Raw genomic sequence first — 19,181 nt, 5'->3', positions numbered from 1 at the left:
TGTTAATGACTAAGTGCCTTTTGCCCAGCCACATCCCTTTCTCCATTTATGACAACCTGTATCGTATTTTGCCTCCTATGACCAGGAGAAGCAGATTCCTGGTCTGGAAGGCTGTTATTTCTAGAGTAGGCTAGGTACCCTGGGTAAATGATCCTCTGTGATCACAGGTTTCAAAACTCCTCCCTCTATACTTAAGTTTCATGGACTAGCACTGGTTTGGGAGAGGCATAAACAGACAAAGAATTTGCACACCACTGAAAGGTAGCGGATGGACAGCCCTAATGACCGACATCCTTTCTGTATCCACCAAGCAGGGATCACCCGGGCAGCAGCAATACAAACTTCCCTACCACTTTCTCCCAAGCACTGTGCCTCAGCCTTATCCCAGAAGGCTCTTGAGTGAGACTACAGTTCCGTCTTCATGGCCCATTTAGTCCTTGGTCTCTCAGCTGAGACTGCTGGCGAAGGGAACACTTAGTGCCAAATGTGACAGTGGTTTATAATGATGTGGACCCCAATCACTAGGAACAAGATCCAACTCTTCGAATTGATTTAATGCAAGATGCATTTATTTATTTGAAAAAGTCTTTGGACAATTTTGCTGTGTCTGTTTATGTGATCTTGCCTCACGTATTTTATTCACTGCATTTTTTAAAACTGTTTTCACATTGTTTTAAGGCACTATCCAATACTGCAGCAGGCAAATGCCACAAATCCATTAAGCAGGAATAGGCAAACTCGTTTTGCCGCATTTCAAACTCCAACATTGCAGGTTTGATGCAACACTAGTGGGTTCACATTCTGTATCTGTGAAAAAAGGAGCAGAGCGAGGGAGAAAGAAAAACTGAGGAAAAATCAAGGGGTCAGGACCAGCAGCTTTCAATTTCAAATCATTATTTCACCAGAGAAGAATGGTGAGGAAAATAGCCACTGTTTTTGTGGAGCCATTTAAAAAACAAAACAAAAAACAAACAAAAAAAAACAAACAGCGTCTTGTGCGCCGCATGCTGCCTATCTAACAGCAGCAAATAAACAGTTCTCAATAAGGAGGAAACAAAATGTGTTCAAGGGAATGATGCTATAAAAACTGAATAGCTTCCAGAGGTGGCCTCTGTTTTTCTTTCCTCTGCAAGTGGGGGTAGAGAAGGGGCCAAGACAGATTAAGACTAAACCTGGGCAAAGACTTTAGTCTCTTTCTCAAGAGTGAAGTAGCTCAGCCAGCCCTCCCCAGAAAGTAGCTGGTGGGCAGTCATTACATGGCTGCACTGCCGCCTAGTGCTCTACCTCTGGCTTACTGCTGTAAGACGACCTCCAGAAGTGCAGCCCAGATTCCAAGCATGCTGTTTTACTCCACCCTAATGGTGACAGGAAGCTTGGGTGAATTATAAATTCAGATTCCTGTGTGGGTCTATGGTTGTGGGTGCAGTATAAATACCTAGGTTCAATCCCATTACAGGTGAAGCTTCTGAAGACATTGAAACAAGACTGGTGACAGTTTTAGAGACTAGTGGTCTCTTCTGTATCAGGGATCCATTTGAAAAGGGCAAGGATGACATCTTCTCTGTTGCGCAGCTGGGGGACAGAAAGGGCTGCCGTATTTTGGGCCCTCCAGCCTTCTCAGCATCCTTCTACAAAGCAGATACTGCTGTTTAGGTAAGTGAAAAACAACCACCTCATCAATCTGCACTTTAATTCAGAATGGTAAGGAGGGGAAGTCTACAGCATGGCATGGAAGGTCGTGATCAGAGTCTGGGGGAAGATGGTGATCACTGGCAAGCTTCTCAAGCAGCTTTACAAGTGATAAAAAATAGATATTTGAAGGGAAGGCCCTGCCCCAAGGCCTTGGGAAACCTGAAATAATAAATTCAAACGAACCTTAAAAACCAGGGAGAATAAAATAAACTACAAAACCTATTTTTAAAGCTTTTATTTGACAATTTCTTTTGCATAATTCACTTCTGGGCTGTTACAAATTACTCTCTATTAGAGTTGATCAGGAAATTTTCAATGAAACAGTTTTTCCTTGGAAAATGCCAAATCCCTGAAACCAAATCTTTGAGGGAACATACACCAGTTTTCATGTAGCTACCATTGGGAAAAGTTTCTCAGGTCTAGGATGGAGAGAGGACCCCACCCTCCGAATAGCCAACAGCCCAGTAGGCAGGGTACTCACCTGGGACGTGGGAGATCAAGATTCACATCCTTGGTCTGAATCAGACAGAGTTGGGACTTAAACCTGGGTCTCCCGAATCCCATGCAAGTGCCCTAACCATTGGGCTATTGGGTATTCCAAAACAGACCTTTTAGCTTTCTGTCTCTTTTTACATCAAAAAACTTCAAAAGGTCTTGGTTTGGTCCTGATACCGAACAGGAACATTTTTGAAAGCTCAAACATTTCAGCGGGATGAGAAAACTATTTCCTGCCCAGCTCTACTCATTATGACTGCCCTATCCTCATGATCATGTACCAGTCTGCGAATCTTTGTGTCATCCAGAAATGTTATCAGCAATGATTTTACATTTGCTTCAGACCATTAGCTATTTTTGCTCAAACTTAAAAAAATGAAATAAAAGTGGGGTGGCAGCGACAGCCTATTTGGGCAGACAGCAAGCACTGGAAATTTCAGCCTGAAAGATGAAAGTGTCGTAAAGTTATGAGAAAGCAGAAAAGGGTGTTAGAATGGAAACTGTTGTGCAAGCTTAGTTGGAGTGATTCTGGCTGCTATAGTTATAATATGGGTGGTGATGGCCACACAGTAAATGCAATTTGTCTCACAACTTTGATCACCTCAGCTGACATTAAAAAAATAAACAAACAGACCCACCATAATTTTTCTTCTTTCCTCTCAGATGTGCCCTGCCTGATCAAAGAAGTGCAAAATTAACATTTATTATGGGCACAGTGGCAAGGTTGTGGTCCAGTATCTCATAAACCAAACAGGTCACAAATTGTCAGGGCTAATAATGAGTGTTTTAGCCTTTTCGAGAGTTAGGAACACCTCTTTCTCCTAGGATAAAGATTTCGTTTCTAGCACTGGTGAGAAGTTGAATCTTGTAGATAAAATATTAGAGAGAATAAAAACAATTTGAGGTCATTTTTAGAAATTTCTGAAGTGTACTAGAATTTCCCCCTCCCCGGGAGGACTGTACAGTGGGACTGCAGCACTAACTCTGCAGACTCAGAGATCCAAAATAAAAGTTGTACCAATATATTATTTATTTCAAAGTCTCTGATTCCTAAGATGCTTTCTCTGCAAGATATATGCCACCAGGATGGTGTGGTACAATGGAAAAGTTGGACGCACTCCCTTTGGAGATGGCCTGGTGCATGTGGAAGTTTACGCCAGAGGAGTTTCTTGCATTTAATTATGGCTGCAGGCATGCAAAATATTTGGGTGGTGGAGCAATTTGCCTCACTTGGAGTGGGCTGGTGAAAGGTTTCTTTTTCCCCTTGCGCACTGGCTGTTGACACTGTAGCTTGAAATAAATCAACATGAAGATTGTGAAAAGCAAGATGGTGAAGGATGCTGCCAGAAGGGCCCCATTAAAAGGTTAGAAATACACAACACTTTGAGGACTTAGGAGGTAAGCTTGCAAGGTTTTTAGAAAGGTAGTTGGTCCTTATGGACATCTCTCCTCCCTACAATACTGCTTTGTGGTCAAGTTTATTTGCAAGAGTGCTGACAGAGAAATCCAAAAGGGATGCTAAATAAATATGAAATATTCAAGGGCTTTCCTTTACCCACATCCACTGCTTTGTACCATGCAAATTTCCCAAAATTGGCATTTGGAGTGCTTATATCTAGGAAGGGACAGATTGTTTCCACTCTAGCGTATTTAACTTATACTACTATACAAACGTTTTTCATTCTGTTTGTATGCATTCTGATATGCCAGGCATATTGGTACCTGATGGACTGTACAGTATTCAGTTCATAGGCCCTCAGCCACAACCGTGATTCAGAGGACTTTAAGTAGATATTGATGCACAACTACCAATACTGAGAATAACTGGGCATAAGGTGAAACCCTCAGAAACAAATATTTATGTCAGGCAATTAGAGACCATTCTGCTCCCTTCAGTATCTTCAAAGATGAAAGTCGGGGACATTTGCACATTGACCCTCCAATATCAAACACATGCATGGCTCTCACTTTCTCTGGAGCAATAGGGTATGCCAGCATGACTGCCCTAAATAAAACACACACATATGTGCATGTCTGTCCTGCACACCTCTAAATACTTCAATCTGCACTTTCGGCTGGCATTAAACACTTCAGTGTTATCCAGCAGATCATACATAAACCAGAATAATAATCCTTTGCCTTTCTATACACCAAGACTTCACCAACACCAACATATTAATCCTCAACATTTCTGTGCAGTAGGACAGTGTTATTATCCCACTTTACAGATGTGCAACCAGAGGCATGAAGAAGTTAAAAGGCTGCCTGACATCTCACACCCCATCCATGGAAGAGCTGGAAACAGAATCCCGTGATGCCAAGCCCAGAAGTTCAGAAATCATAAGCCACCCCTCAACATATCATGAGATTTATTTAAAAGATTGCATGGGGGGGGGGGGTTGGCCTGTCTTTTGAGGTCTGAACTCCCCCTGCCCACCCCCAATGTGTACATGGCCATTTAAATGGTGTAGCCAGCTCTCCCAAATGTACACAGTGAGGTGATGTTGACATCAGCTGCAGGAGGCCTCACTGCCTGCCTGACGGCACAGAGCTCCCAGCTTCTCCCCAAAGCCCAACATTCCAGTTAATTCATTTTGTGTCCCCACCCAGCCCCACATCTGCCCCTCTCCCAGCACATCAAGTCACTAGTCACCTCCCAACACCCCACATCAGTTCTGCCTTTGCCCCCAGCACCACCTCTGCTCCTCCTGCAGCTCCAGGGATTCTTCAACCCTCTCTCCCAGGTCTGGGGAGAGGGGACTACAGTAGGGTCCCTTCTCCCCCTTTCCAGAGAGAGAGAGAGAGAGGAGCTAAGAGCAGAATGGCTCATTGTTCGGGGCGGGGGGGAAGAGGGGGAACAGAGCTGCTGGGGTGTTTCTGCTCCCTCCTCTCCTTCCCCTCCTGTGAGAATGGTGTCGGCTGCTCTCTCTCACCCCTCCCCCACCCAAGAATGCCTCCTGTCTCCAAAGGGAAGGGGGAGAACTCTGCTTACCTCCCACAGCAGCTTGATTGGCTGTTCTTCCCCAAGAAGTGGGGACATGGGGAAGTCAGAGGGGTTTTCCCCATAGGTGCTGGAACTAGGGGTACTGGTGGGGCTGCCACACCCCTCTAGCTTAAAGTTGTTTCTATTATATACAAGGTTTACAGTTTAGCTCAATGGATCTCAGCACCCCCACTATAAAAATTGTTCCAGCGCCTCTGGGCATGGCTGAAATTTGCAAGAGGGTGGAGCTTCTCACATCATAGCCAGAGGGCCTCTAGCCCCAGCTGAAATTGCAAGAGTTGGCAACACAAGAATTTGGATTCTCAGTCCCGTTATAGCCACTAGTCCACAGAGCCTCCATAAACAGATCTGAATTTTATTAGGCCTCTCTTTATGCACCAGAGGATGAAAGACAAAGTGACTTCCTCCTACTGAGTTCTCATTAAACACTGTAAATGGGATGTGCTGACCTTGCAGGGGCAGGTGGTCAGGGTTACAGTGACAAAACAGAGTTTGGAGCTGTGGCATTAGTTCTCCTTGTATCCAGTAGAATCAGAATGAGCTCTAGTTCAGAGCAAGAAACCCCCACCCCACTTGACATACCTCCAGACAGGGCCAGCTTCAGGGTTTTGGCGCCCCAAACAGCCAAACAAAAAAACATCTGCGGCGGCAATTCGGCGGGAGGTCCTTCGCTACAAGCAGGAGTGAGGGACCATCCGCCGAATTGCCGCCAAACAGCTGGACGTGCCGCCCCTCTCCGAAGTGGCCGCCCCAAGCACCTGCTTGGTAAGCTGGTGCCTGGAACCGGCCCTGCCTCCGGAGACCTGTAGCTGTCTCATTCACGTCTGAACGCTTTCCAGACTCACCTCCCACCTCCAGCAGGTGCAGCTGAGTTAATGGCCTGTACCATGTCCGTAGTCAGAGCATCTAGTAAGCTGGTAATAAATTCTACTTTCTTCCCTTCTGGGCAGCCTGCAAAACGTGAAGAGGAAGAGTATCTTGAGAACACAAAGTCAGTCTCCTACCCTGATTCAACCTTCTTCAATGGGGAGATAGCATAGTCTCTGTAAGGTTGAATATGGCACCTTTAATAAGTCTCTAATCAAAGGTAGAAGAATCCTTGAGCAGCTTTTAGCCTCTCACATGTACTCTGCTAATTCCAGCCACCTCCAGATCTGACTGTGTTTTGCATGAATACTACTGTTCACTTCTTTCCTGGTTGGTGCCCCTAGTTGTCTACCTTCTTCCTCACTTCACTGGGTGACTCCTCTGGGGTCTAGTAATGGCCTCAGATCACCAACTTCCTCTGTTGAGCAGAATCAGCATTCACTGCTGATTCCTGGCATGCTCCCGGTAACCCCTGCCAGCCTCCCACACACAGAGCACCATTGTCAACATTTTCTACGTTCCCATACACGCACACACACGACCCATGACAAAGATCTAGAAACTTACCACAATTGCTCTGACAGCTGAAAGTGACTTGCAAATTATTATAACTAAATTCCTCCTTTGTTAAGGCAGGCTCAATTTTCTGCCATACCCAGCCTAAGGAAAACAGTCACTAGCATCTCCCCATATCATGTATATTACACACACTCACCCGCCCCTTAGCACTCATTTGGCAGGCAGTCCAGAAAATGTCAGCAACGTAAAGGGTAAGCTGCTATGACAGCAGGAGTAGACCACTCACTTAAAAGAGCTTTTTTGCAGAAATGAGAAAGTTGAAAAAACATGTGCTAGAAGTCATCTCCCAGGGGTCTCAGCATCTCACCCTCTGCTGGGACTAGCAGAGTTGCTTGCAGATAGCAAATGACAAATTCTCCTTCCTTCTTTCTTCTGGTTCTTGTGGAAGCAGCCATGACATGCTTTGTATAGCATAGTATGTGTGCATGTACACACGTGTGGGTGTGGGAGTGTAAGTTTCTCTCCCCTTGGTATCTGCAGGATTTTTTATGAGGGTGCAATTAATGTAGTGGCTGCAGTAATGTAGGTGGCAAAGGATGGGGTGACCCTTTGGACAACCTCACCGAGTCCTCCAATAAAGGCGTCCCTCTCAGACAATTAAGAGTAATTGGGAAGATCTCACTCATGTTTGACTTGGGAGTATTACTCAGCAGGGAGAGCAAATAGGAATGGGAAAGTAACAGAACATCCTATAGCTCTCCTCTCCTTCCCTCACTCTTTTGATGTGACTGTGTGAATCACGAATGGCTCATCAAACCTAAGCCCAGTTAATACACTGGCTATGTGAGAGAAATCTCCAGCCTGAATCAAATGGGATGGCATGATGAGACTGCCTACAATGTCACGTAACCGATCTCTGACTGTTTGTAGCAAAATATCCCAATGGCTGGTGATGGGACATTAGATGGGGAGGGCTCTCAGTTACTACTGAGAATTTTTTTCCCAGGTGTCTGGAGCATGGAGCACAGGTCATTTGCAGGTTTAAATTAGTGTAAACGGTGGGATTCTCTGTAACTTGAAATCTTTAAATCAGGATGTGAGGACTTCAGTAACTCAGCTATTACAGGAGTGGGTGGGTGAGGTTCTGTGGCCTGCATTGTGCAGGAGGTCAGACTAGATGGTCATGATGGTCCCTTCTGGCCATAAAGTCTATGAGTCTATAAATGGAGTCACAAATGAACAAGAACCACAGCAGTTCTCAGTTTGCAGCTGGGATCAGCAACCCTCTGGGGGGTTCCTTAGCAGCAATGACAGTAACCGTAGTGCAAGTGAATACACCCAAGCATCTAGCTGAAGGAGTTGCCCAATACATCTGGGGAGAAAGAAAGGGGAAGCTGCAGGGGATTCGCATTAGCAGAATCTGCCATTGAGACCACACCACATCTGTGCCACAGTATGCAGTCCCCTCCCCATTACAGTGGTTTCTGCCACCTGTCCTGCTGCGCCGCATTCTCAAGCAGTGTCCCAAAGGACAGGGAGCAGTAGCTGCAGTTGCTGGGGCTGGGGCAAAGGAAGAAGAGATGCTCTTTTCTGGAAGCTCTAGACCCCCCCCCATTCCCCAAGGAGCAGAGAGAAGGTTCCAGGGAAGGAGTCCAGGAGGAAAAAGGATGGAGAGCAAGAAGTGAGGCAGGCCTCGAGCTACTGGGCTCTTTATAGGCTGGAAGGCTCCACTCCCTCCTCCCAACCTCTCTCCCTCCCTTCTGGGAAAATAAGGTTGGTCTCTGAGCAATTGGGCACCTTCTTTCTGTTCCTTAGAAGGGTGTGAGAGGAGCAGGAGGCAGAGTAACAGCAGCTGGAAGGACAGCTCTGTGGGGAGCGCACACAGCAGGGTGCCCGGGAGACAGGGAGTGGATAGCAGCCAAAATTCTACCGGGGAGGACAAGCAGCCCAAATTAATTGTACCTGGGAGTTTGAGAGATGGGGGGGCACCTTGAGTGGCCACCTACATTAATTGAGGGTGGGGCTTAGGCAGGGGCCATCCATCCCTCCCCAAACCCCTTTTCCTTACTGCTCCATGAAAAGCCCAGGCAGGGACTCTCTCTTCAAGCCCCACTAAGTATCTGGGGCAGAGATCCTCTACCTCACCCCTTCGTTAATAGATTGCAGAACTGATTCATTTGCTTCCCTCACTGAGGAAACATCCTTGAAAACAGGTCCTATGTTTCAGAACCATTATAACCTGTCAGGACCGGCTCTAGGCACCAGCAAAGCAAGCACGTGCTTGGGGCGACATATTTCCAGGGGCGGCATTCTGGCCATTCTTTTTTTGTTGGGCAGCATTCCGGCCACTTGTGGCTTTTTTGTTGCTTGGGCAGAGCATGGGGCTTGGCAAAAACCTAGAGCCGGCCCTGTGACTTGTTACTTATGAGGCAATGATTCTTCTTCAAGTCCATGACATCTTGAGATGCCACTTCCATACAGTGTGTCCATTGGAACATGCCGGTGAGGAGAACCTCTTTCTGTAATGCAGAGGGTGGGATAAGGCCCTCTTCCTGATTACCCGGAATATACTGGGTAATGGGAGACTGGACCCTCCCTGACTAACATAAGTTTCACCAACAAAGCGCCAGTGTGGACAGCGCTATGTCGGCAGGAGTTACTCCTGGTTTAATTATGCAGACAGGAGAGGTCTTTCCCGTTAGCATAGAACAGTTGCATGGGAGACCTTACAGAGGTGCAGCTGTAGTGGTAGGGCTGTGCCACTGTAAGGTCTGTAGTGTAGACATAGCCTTACTCCAGCATACTACCCAATTTGTGTGCACATATTTAGGCATTACACTTCTGATAAATTGATTTTTAAAAGCGACTATGCCTCCCTTACATTTTCCTGCCTTAGCTTTTCTATCACTCCACTTTTCTCTTTTCTTTTTCCTTCTACTGAATCTTAAATCTTTTCTTGTCTTTTTCAACATTAATTTCTTTATTCTAGTTCTCCAACAAGGTTAACGAGCAAGTTGTTCTTTTATTTCCTTTTTGCCCTCTATCTCCTAGTGCTCTATGTTTTGTTCTCTCCTTTCTTAATTGTGTTATTTCAATTTCTCCTTCTCCCTTTCCCAGTTTCTCTCTGCCTCCTCCTCCTATTCTATGAACATTTCCCTCTCAGCTCATTACTTCTACTTGCCTCTCTCTCTCTCTCTCACCCCCACCCCCGGTCTCTGCACCAATGATTCTTCTGTTCTCAGATGGCTGTATTTTCCTATGTGCGCAGCCATACACCCAGCTATTTTCTTGCATACACACACGCTAGGTTGGGGCAACCCTGCAATTTCTGCCCCACGTCCAAGCTCCATACAAATGAAGGGAAGGGACCAATTTTTACCCTCTCTCCCCAAAGGGCAGGGAAGGAGGCAGCAACTAGAGCACACAAAGGCGGATGAGAAAGCCGTTTTCATCCTCTGCCCTCAAATGGTGGGGAACCACCCACCCACCCACAATCAATCCCCCAGGAGGTGCATGCAATTTTCACCTTCTACTCCAGGGAGGGGACCATTCTGAGTTGTAAGGAAAGAGGTGAGATTCTGGGATTGGTTGGCCAGGAACAGCTACCGACCAAGCTGAGCCCTGTAGCAGGCAGGGATAAGGGAAGACCTGGACCTGCAGGCTGGAAAGGAGGGATTCAGCCCAGCTTAACTGAGCAGCCAGCATTGGTCAAACCATCAGCATACACCAGGAGCACTACTGTCCTTTGTCTGCATTAGTAGCAAGGGACTGGTTGTTGGTCAGCCAGTCATTGCCAACTATGTCACTGGATACCTGCGGTGGCTGCCAAAGGTAGGTGCTGAAGCTGTGAAAGTGTCACTGATTAGAGAAAAGTGGCCCTGTCCAGACAAAGGTTCAAAGATGACCTCTCTCAAGCTTGAACCTGCTTGTTCCCACAGTCTCATTGAGCAAGAGATGGATACCATTTTTCTTTCAGAGATACTGCTTTGCTGTGTCAGTATTTTGTTTTCAAATGGCAGACATACACCAGGAAGGGGAGGGACAAGCCAGCCCATAGGAAAATTTTAGGCTTTTACATCCCCCTCTGTTAGGGTGACCAGATGTCCTGATTTTATAGGACAGTCCCGATTTTGGGGTCTTTTTCTTATATAGGCTCCTATTACTCCCCACCCCCTGTCCTGATTTTTCACACTTGCTGTCTGGTCACCCTACCCTCTGTAAACCAGTAGTGCCTCTAGTACATTGCCTGGAATGGACGCCAAAAGGTGAAGAGACCATCACACACACACACACACACACACACACACACACCCCGACCGAAAACCCATGCTAAAACAAACATACGGTAAATCCCCATTCTCCTAAACAATGCATGGACTTTCCCCTTCTCTCACGTAACCCGCATTAATGACAGACGGATGTCTGCTCCACTCTAACCTGGAAGCTCTCGGTCCTTGAATGGATCGTCAATCTCTGTGCTCTTCGATCTGGCATCACTTTCACACACTGGGGTCTCATAGCTGGAAAAGGAAGAGGGGAAGGAGGTTCAATCATTTGATATAGTTTCAGACACATCAGGTTGTCATTAAGATGTTGGCGAACATTTCAGTCTCACTTCATCCGCTCAGTGCAGAGGAAAAAAACAGGAAACCCGGTGAGAAATAAATTGGCTCAGGCTCAATCTGCATATGACCAGGGTGATGCTTGTAGGAAGAGGGGAGCACTTAGAGGAATCAGCATGAACGTAATTTTGCCTTCTATCCCAGGCCTCTTCCCTTTGGTTGTCAGAGAGCAGTCAACCCTTGGGGTCCTCAAGAACTGTTCACTAGCGGTGGTTGCCTAGATGGCCAAGATAATCTGGCCAATAATTAGCTGGCCAGGAGGTCAAGCTCATTTCTCTTAGATGCGAGCTTAAGTACAGCAAGCCAGGCATTCTGCAACCTTGAGATAGGGGGGAGGGCAATGCACTGTACCTTGCCTTGATTCAGATGACCACCTGCAGAGTACACATTTCAGCATGCAGCAGCCTGTCTATTAAATAGAGCAGACCAATAAGAGCATCTCCAGGAGCTATACTAGCTGCCAGTTCAAACAGTTCAAGTTTGGTTCCCACTCTTCAAAAAGTCTCAAATAGCTACCGCTCTCTGCCCTTCTCTACAGCAGCTGTGTCCACAGACTCACTACTGCTGACAGAGCTAGGTTCAAACTCACAGAGGCTAGTTATCCAAGCTTGCTAGCCCCACAATTTGTTCCTGTGAAGCTTTCAAGTTGTGCGGCACACAGGATCCCACCTGGAGAGCTTTATGATGCCCAGGAACATAAAGATTTCAATAAAGAATCTGTTTCTGTATTGAAATCTGACTGCACGTGCAGTTCTCCGAGAGCGTTCTAGATCAGTAGTAGTCATGACAACGTAGGGTCAGACTATTCCTGGCCACTACATGGATACACAAGAGTGGGGATAATGCAAGCCACTTTCTTCCCTGTTGTACCACCCAGTCAGTGGCCAGAGATCACAGGCCTGTGGCTTGTGCGCCTCTGAACACAGGGACTGTTTTCTTCTAACGCTCCAAGTCTGCAAGCCAGCTCAAAGAGAGCAGGTATGAGGAGGATGCAGGACCGTTTCTCCTCTGCATTGGCCATCTTTGCTGGCTGGGCAGAAAAGAGAAGCATCCTGTACCACCCTGAAGGATGGGCAGCAGTAACGCTCCCCCTGTGCAGTAAAGGGCTCCTGAATTTCCTCCCGTGGGGGCTCTGCTCCTCCATGATGCAGACACGTGCCTATCCAATGCAACTGAGCCCTTAGTGCGATGGTTAGTATCAGTGCTGCTAACCTCAACCTACGGCACTGCTACCATCACTCAGGAAAACCAAGTTTCCAAGTGTCTAGAACTCATTGGTGGTGTTCTTTTCTTTGCAGATAAAAACCAGGCCCAGTCCTCAGAGAGGACCAGCCATTCTGAGCATTTCAAGTTGTAAAGTTCAGCTGTATTTGAGCTGTGTGTGAGCAAAAAAGTGTCTTCAAGTGTAGTTTATATGGGAAGTGGCTGTTTACTTCACATTTACATTAACTCGCACATAGGTTACTAGATTCTGAAAAAAAAAAAAAAAGAACTTGGAGTGAACATGGCATATTTCAGCCAAAAGGCTGCATTTATCAGAACATTAAGAGCATGTGAAAACAGTGAGTGATAATGAAAGCCTTGACAAATCCCTAAGTTTGATGGGTGCTACTATATATGCTATAATACAGGTCCTTTCCTCTCTGCTTCACTGAGTCCAGTGCACACAACTGGAATGAAAGATGCATTCTTCTCCACTTCAAGTACAGTACCCATCAGTGGGATTAAAAAAAAAGTGTGCATTCACGTGGGCAAACACACACACACATTCTGTGCGTGTGTTTCCTCTTCCTCTCACCCTGCAAGTAATAATACTTAGTACTCCTATAGAACTTTTCATCCCTAAGTCTCCCAGAGCTTTTCAGCTCTCATTAACCCCATTTTACAGATGGAGAAACTGAAGCAGAGAGAGGTGAAGTGACTTGACAGTTAGTCAGTGGCACAGCCAGGAACAGAACTAAGGTTTCCCAATTTCCACCCCCGTGCTTCATTCGCTAATCTAAAGGTGCTCCCTGTGCTGAACTAATGGTAAAGACTAGAAAAGCACAGTGTGTGATAGAGATAGGGCGGTCCTTCATAGTGTAGCTGTACTTCTGAATTTGTGTGTGTGTGTGTGTGTGTGTGTGTGTGTGTGTGTGTGCGTGTGTATTCTGTTGGATTTGTCCTTTCCTCTTGCCCTATAGTTAAGCCCTGACAAGTTCAGTGCACATAACAGAAATATGAGATACTAGTTAGTCTATTCAGCTGTAGAAGACACTGGGTCCAGGGAGAGGGGAAAATATTAAGAAAACACGAATAGTCATTTAGACAAGGAGGCTTAGGCACCCAACTCAGGCCCAATTGCATTGGTTGCTGACTGGAGCATTATCTACGGTTGTAAACAGAAACCTAGACTGCATAACTCTGGTACGGCAATTCCCGGGTTCTTTGGTTCCCTTGTTTTCTCTGAACTGGTGTTCTCTCCTTCATAGTTATTTCATGCTCCACCTTACAAGCCAGGTTCAAAGCAAGTTGCTCTCACCGGGTAGAAGTACCAGGCAAGGGGCGCCCCGTGTCCACCAGGACACACCAGCAGTACCCTGTGGACTGATGACATTGCACAGGTTTGTACAGCCCGCCAGGAGCACACTCTGGGATGACAATACCCTCACGGGGGTTCTGCCTGGCCTCCTCCAAGGCACTCTGTCTCTCCTGGTCACATGAGTGAACTTTCTCTGGAAAAGAAGGAAAAAAAGAAACATCACCCTTTGCAACAAAACGTGGCTTCAGGGCAACTCTCAGACCTCAGCATTCAGGATGCTAGTCAGACCTGAGAATGCTAGATCTCGCTTCCTTCCCTAGGAAACTCCAATATTCGAAAGGAGTTTCCCAGCATGCACAGGGATCAGTGTTACATTCTGGACCTGAAATCCTCCTCCTAATAATGACAGTCAGCCACTTGTGAAGGGGTGCACCAAACACATTTTCCACTCTGGCCATCAAAATGGATAGGCTGCTCCTGCTTTCAGTATGTCCTAGATAGAGTGCATCTACTGCATACCCTGGGAGAACAGAGAGGAGGGCCAACACCATCACTCCTGGGGCATGGAAAGAGCGTGCTATTGCTTCCTTACTCCCCAGTATGTCCTGGGGAATGGAGAGGGCACCTAGGCTTCCCTTTCCCCACACAGCATATCCTGGGAGACCAGAGAAAGGGCCTGGTCCCTCTCCATCCTACTAGACAGAAAAAAGGGCCTCCTTGTTAGCATCATCCATGAGGGAACAGATAAAAACAGATATGCACTAGGGAACAGACCATTTGGAAATGTCCCCTAGAGTCATCCAGGAATCTGGAACCTTCTGTTCCAAAGGTCAGGCTTCTATCACATGAGTTACAGGACAAACTCATTTAGCTGGCAGATGTAGTAGGCTGCTGTCCTCTATATGGACCAGCCACTAGAGAGGGATGAGACACACACTTTACAAACCTATAACGTTAACAACTATTTAACTGAAACAGCTGAGAGAAAAATTGTTGTTTGTTGAAAGACCTCAGATACGTCCATCTGGCCTTTGACCTGAGGGCTGAGAAAATTGTTGCTTCAAGTTCTCTAGTCACCTAAGGAATCCAGAAAAAAGTGGAAGACAAGACTTGACATTCTTAAAGATTAAAAAAGGTAGAGAACACGCCAATAAACTCTCTGGATTTTCTTAAAATATGTATCATGATGATAAAAAGTGAGGGGGACAAATGCTACCCTCTTCCATACCCCCTTTTGCAGGTCACTTTAATAGGCCACATTGCCTAAAATCCTTTCCCATACCTAGGGGCCACTTCAAGTTTTCAGTAAAGAAACTAACTCAGAACCCTGACAGGAAGTGTCTCAACCCGAACTTGCAGACGTTTTGATAGTCAGTTGGGACACACTGCATTACACAACTGTCTGCTCTTGGGGGGCAGCGGGTGCCACACACAGAATTAGTCTGGCAGTTCTGAATAGAGTTATTTGGGCACAGATTGTTTCGGTTACCAGAGACCAACTGGCCATGATTTAGAATTATAACATAGCAGCCAATGAAAGAGGTTCCAAGAGACCACAGATGTCCTCTGTCCCAAACATTTCAGACCCTCCTTAGGGCTGTGAACAAGAGACACTTGAACTTTGTCACACACGAATCCACACAAATGAGGTTTAATATAAGAGCTTTAACTATGTGCAAGTCTGACTCAACCAGAAAGAAACTTGATTGGCAAGGGGGAGTGTGTGGGGGGGGGGGGATAAAATCAACACAACTGAAAGGGCTCAAGTCTCAGCTGATATTTAAGCTGACTTCACTTTGCTGACAGATTTCACATCTTAAAAAAATAAAATTGTGACTGTTCCTAAGCTGTATGCAGACAGAGGAGTCATTCAGTAAGAGGCCTGTGGGCTTCTTAACAAATCAATTACATCACAAGGGGCCAGCTTACTCAAGGTCCCTGCCTGACAGCAATTTACACCTGGGCCGGCGGGTGAGAGGGTAATTCATTTAGTTCGATGAAGCAAACAAGAGAGCCAGAATTTCAAGCCTATGATCACCTCATTTTTGATTAATTCACTTTATTTAATAACCAAAAGAAAAAACTCCATTGAAGAGAAGTGCATTCCAGACATTTTTCTGTTCAAATCCCCAAAGCTTCCTCAGTGCACAAATTCTCTGGAGTCCTTTGAGTATTGCAAAGCTGGCACTAAAAGTGTCCTTTGAAAAAAATAAATAAATACCAATGCTATTTTGGCCCCGCACAACAACTTGTTATAAATTAATCACTTTTCTTTTAATCAGCCATAGCCTTAGTTGACATATCCAGTACTGTGAGTATACATCACTGTGCATGTATATGCAGTGCACAAATGTACATTCATATACACATACCTATGCTTGCATTATACCAGTGGCATTTAAAAACATTTTCTCTTTGCCCAGTATACTAACAAAAAGAAATGTGTGGGAATAGATGGCCCAGGGAACTCCTAATAGAAACCAGAGCTGATTGATAATCACTACCATCTGATGGGTGTTTAATGGGTTATGGGTACATCTACACAGCAAAAAACCCTCACAGCAGCAACTCTCAGAGCCCTGGTCAACCAATTTGGACTCATGCTGGGGGGCTAAAAATAACAGCGTAGCTGTTTAGGCCTGGACTCTGAAACCTGGTGACATGGGAGGGTCTCAAAGCCTGGGCTCCAACCTGAGCCGAACAGCCTCACAGCTATTTTTAGCTCTGTGAGGCCAAGTCCGTTGACCTGGGCTCTGAGACTTGCTTCCACAAGGTTTTGTGGTTTTGTTGTTGTTGTTTTTGCTTTGTAGACCTACCCAGTGAAATAAATTTGGCAGCCTTTGTTTAGTTCATGGCACACAGGCACCCACGTCACAGCAAACACCATCATAATTGGCACTAATTGGCTCCTTGTTGTCTTTTTACTGAGACTTCCAAGGACTGAACAGACCATGGAGACTCTCACCCAAGGCTATCTAAACTAGCAAATTGTGAAGCCATCACTCTCTACTGTTGGCGAAAGCCCAGATGTAGGCAGGTCTACAGTATTAATTTTACCACCATGTCTTCTAGAGCAGTGTTTCTCAGTGACCAGTCTGTGGACCAGTGCCAGTCCCTGAGATCTCCCTGACACAGTTGAGGAAGAAAGCAAGCCGGTCCCTGAGAAACAAACACGGTGATGAAAACACCAGAATCCTAGCTATACTTCAACATCCATCATGGCATCACTGATAGTGAATTCTGACTATGAAGTTTGCTAATGTAGAAGAGGCCTTCTAGGAGTTTCCCTGAAACAAGTCGGAGGTGCTGCTCACTGGATGGAGGACTCCAGGGTCACTCTTTGGAACGAATTCCTTCTCCAGGGGTCACTCTGGCACCTTTCACTAGTGCCAAATAATATTGCTGTAATTTTTTGAAGTGAATTAACATTTAGGGCCTGATCCAACAACACCCACTGAAACCAACGGGAAGATTCCCAGTGACTTCACTGCAACTGGATCAGGCCCTCACTGTGCAGATTGTTTTCCCAGAAAAACATCTCACTGCCGCCTTATAATCTACGTGCAACATGTGACAGTGGGCAGGGCATCTAGAAGGTATGGATAGAGGCTTTTTATCATTCGTACAAATCCATGAATAAAGATGGCATGCAAAACGCCATTCATGCCAAACATCACTATCTCACACATACCATTGTATATTATATAGATATGTGCACATACACAAGTTTAGGTGCTCGCCCAGGTTTTATTCAGTTTTCTTCTGTTGTGTTGGATATATTTGAAGGGCATCACAAGATTTTTTTTAATATGGAAAATATGTTTCTATAAAAATCATATATGGCAAGGTCATGCTGACCTGAGCCCTCCTGTATGATTATTTTTGGAAGTTTCAATTTGTTAGAAAATTACAAGATATATATAATATTTAAATTGCAAAGTATATTTCCAAACAGTTTTTAATTGTGGTATGGGGACATGAGAGTAGCTGGCTCAACTTCAGAGGCAAATTAACAAGGAGCTGACGCTGGTTTAGTTGTGGGAGAGGAGAATGGACAGTTGCAGGATAGCTGCTTCCTATTGGGGGAAAATGTTTATCTAAATGCATGTAGTGATAACAGTTTGTGTACAGGAATCCTACAAGTTTTTTCTTCCCTTTACACTTAAAGCACTAGGATCTCACACCCGTGTACTGTAATCTCCCAATTATACCACAGCTGTGGAATAGAACTTATTTACTAGCAGGTGGTGGCATTTTTGCCATATCTGTTAAATAAATATGTCCTCAGGTTTCATCTTTAATACTTTCATTAGCCGTGAACAGAATTTGCAAGTGAATCAAATTGTGAAAAGAGTTGACAACACCTGCAAAAACAGATAAGACAAAAAATACTCAGTGCCATATCTAGACACTCATGCAGTCACAACAGTGGTTGATGGCTAGATAAATAAGAAGGGGTAGATTACCAAAAAAATTAGAAAATTAAATTAAATTCAACTTGGATAAATATATGATGGGAAAACAATCTTGAAAAGCAGTATTGTAATAGAGAATTAGGGCTGATTGTGGACAGCAAACTTTGTGCAGTGCAATGTGTTAGCAAAAAAAAAAAGGTCAATGCTATTTGGAGTTAGATACATGGATGCATCGTGCCACAGAGCAGGAAGGGACTTAAGCACTTGTGACTGCTCCTTAGCTAGCGTAAATTGGCATAGCTCAGTTGACTTCATTGGTTTATACCAACTGATGATCTGACCTACTATGCTAATTTCTAGGCACTTTATTACAAGAGACATGTGGAATTCAGAAAGTGACAGTGATTAAGGAGTTGGGTGGATTGATTTATGAGGAAAGATTGAGAGAACTAAGTGTGGTATTTTCAGAAGCACTCAGCATTGTCCAAACTCCATTCTTATTTATATCAATGGGAGTTTTACTGTTGAAGTCAACAGGGACAGAATTAGACGGATGCTGAGGGTTCTGAAAATCCTATTCTAAATATGCGTAACTTCCACAAATGGTAATGACTAGGGGCTATGACAACCAACTATAAGAGCAGTAACACCACTAATGGAAAGGAATTGTTTAGACTGGTCCAAATCCTTAACACAGCGTAATGGAAAATTATTACAACAATAATTTATACTTCTACAGCACTTTCCACCCAAGGATATCAAAGAGCTTTACAGATGTTAAATGAATTAGCCTCAGACCTCCCTGAAGTAGCAAGCAGAACTATTCCTATTTTATAGGAGAGGAAACTGAGGCACAGAGCATGCAAGTGATATGCCCGTGGTTTGTTGGGGACAAAGCCCAGGTTAAAATTTAGATCTCCTGGGTTCCAGCCCTGCACTTTAACCATAAGGCTAAGCTTGCTCTGATCAGGACTAGAGAGCGTAGGCTGGAGGAGTTCCCTGATGGCCAGTTCTGTTAGAGTAAGGAACAGTTCCACTGAGGGAAA

General features: G+C 45.3%; 1 protein-coding gene across 2 annotated transcripts in view; it reads right to left on the bottom strand.

Moving 5' to 3' along the window:
- The window catches only part of SMOC1 (SPARC related modular calcium binding 1), a 167,231-nt gene that overhangs the window by 10,710 nt on the left and 137,340 nt on the right, over positions 1-19,181 (bottom strand). For both annotated transcript variants that reach the window (XM_054027263.1, XM_054027265.1), the window contains exons 8-10: positions 13,721-13,913; positions 11,015-11,097; positions 6,037-6,142 (exon numbers count right to left, since the gene is read on the bottom strand). In XM_054027263.1, coding sequence (XP_053883238.1) covers positions 6,037-6,142; positions 11,015-11,097; positions 13,721-13,913 — 382 coding nt within the window. The remainder of the gene's footprint in view (positions 1-6,036; positions 6,143-11,014; positions 11,098-13,720; positions 13,914-19,181) is intronic.

This window comes from Malaclemys terrapin, chromosome 4 (genome assembly GCF_027887155.1).
Source record: "Malaclemys terrapin pileata isolate rMalTer1 chromosome 4, rMalTer1.hap1, whole genome shotgun sequence".
NCBI lineage: Eukaryota > Metazoa > Chordata > Testudines > Emydidae > Malaclemys > Malaclemys terrapin.
The sequence above is the reverse complement of the archived record's forward strand: the minus strand, read 5'-3'. Positions and strand labels throughout refer to the sequence as shown.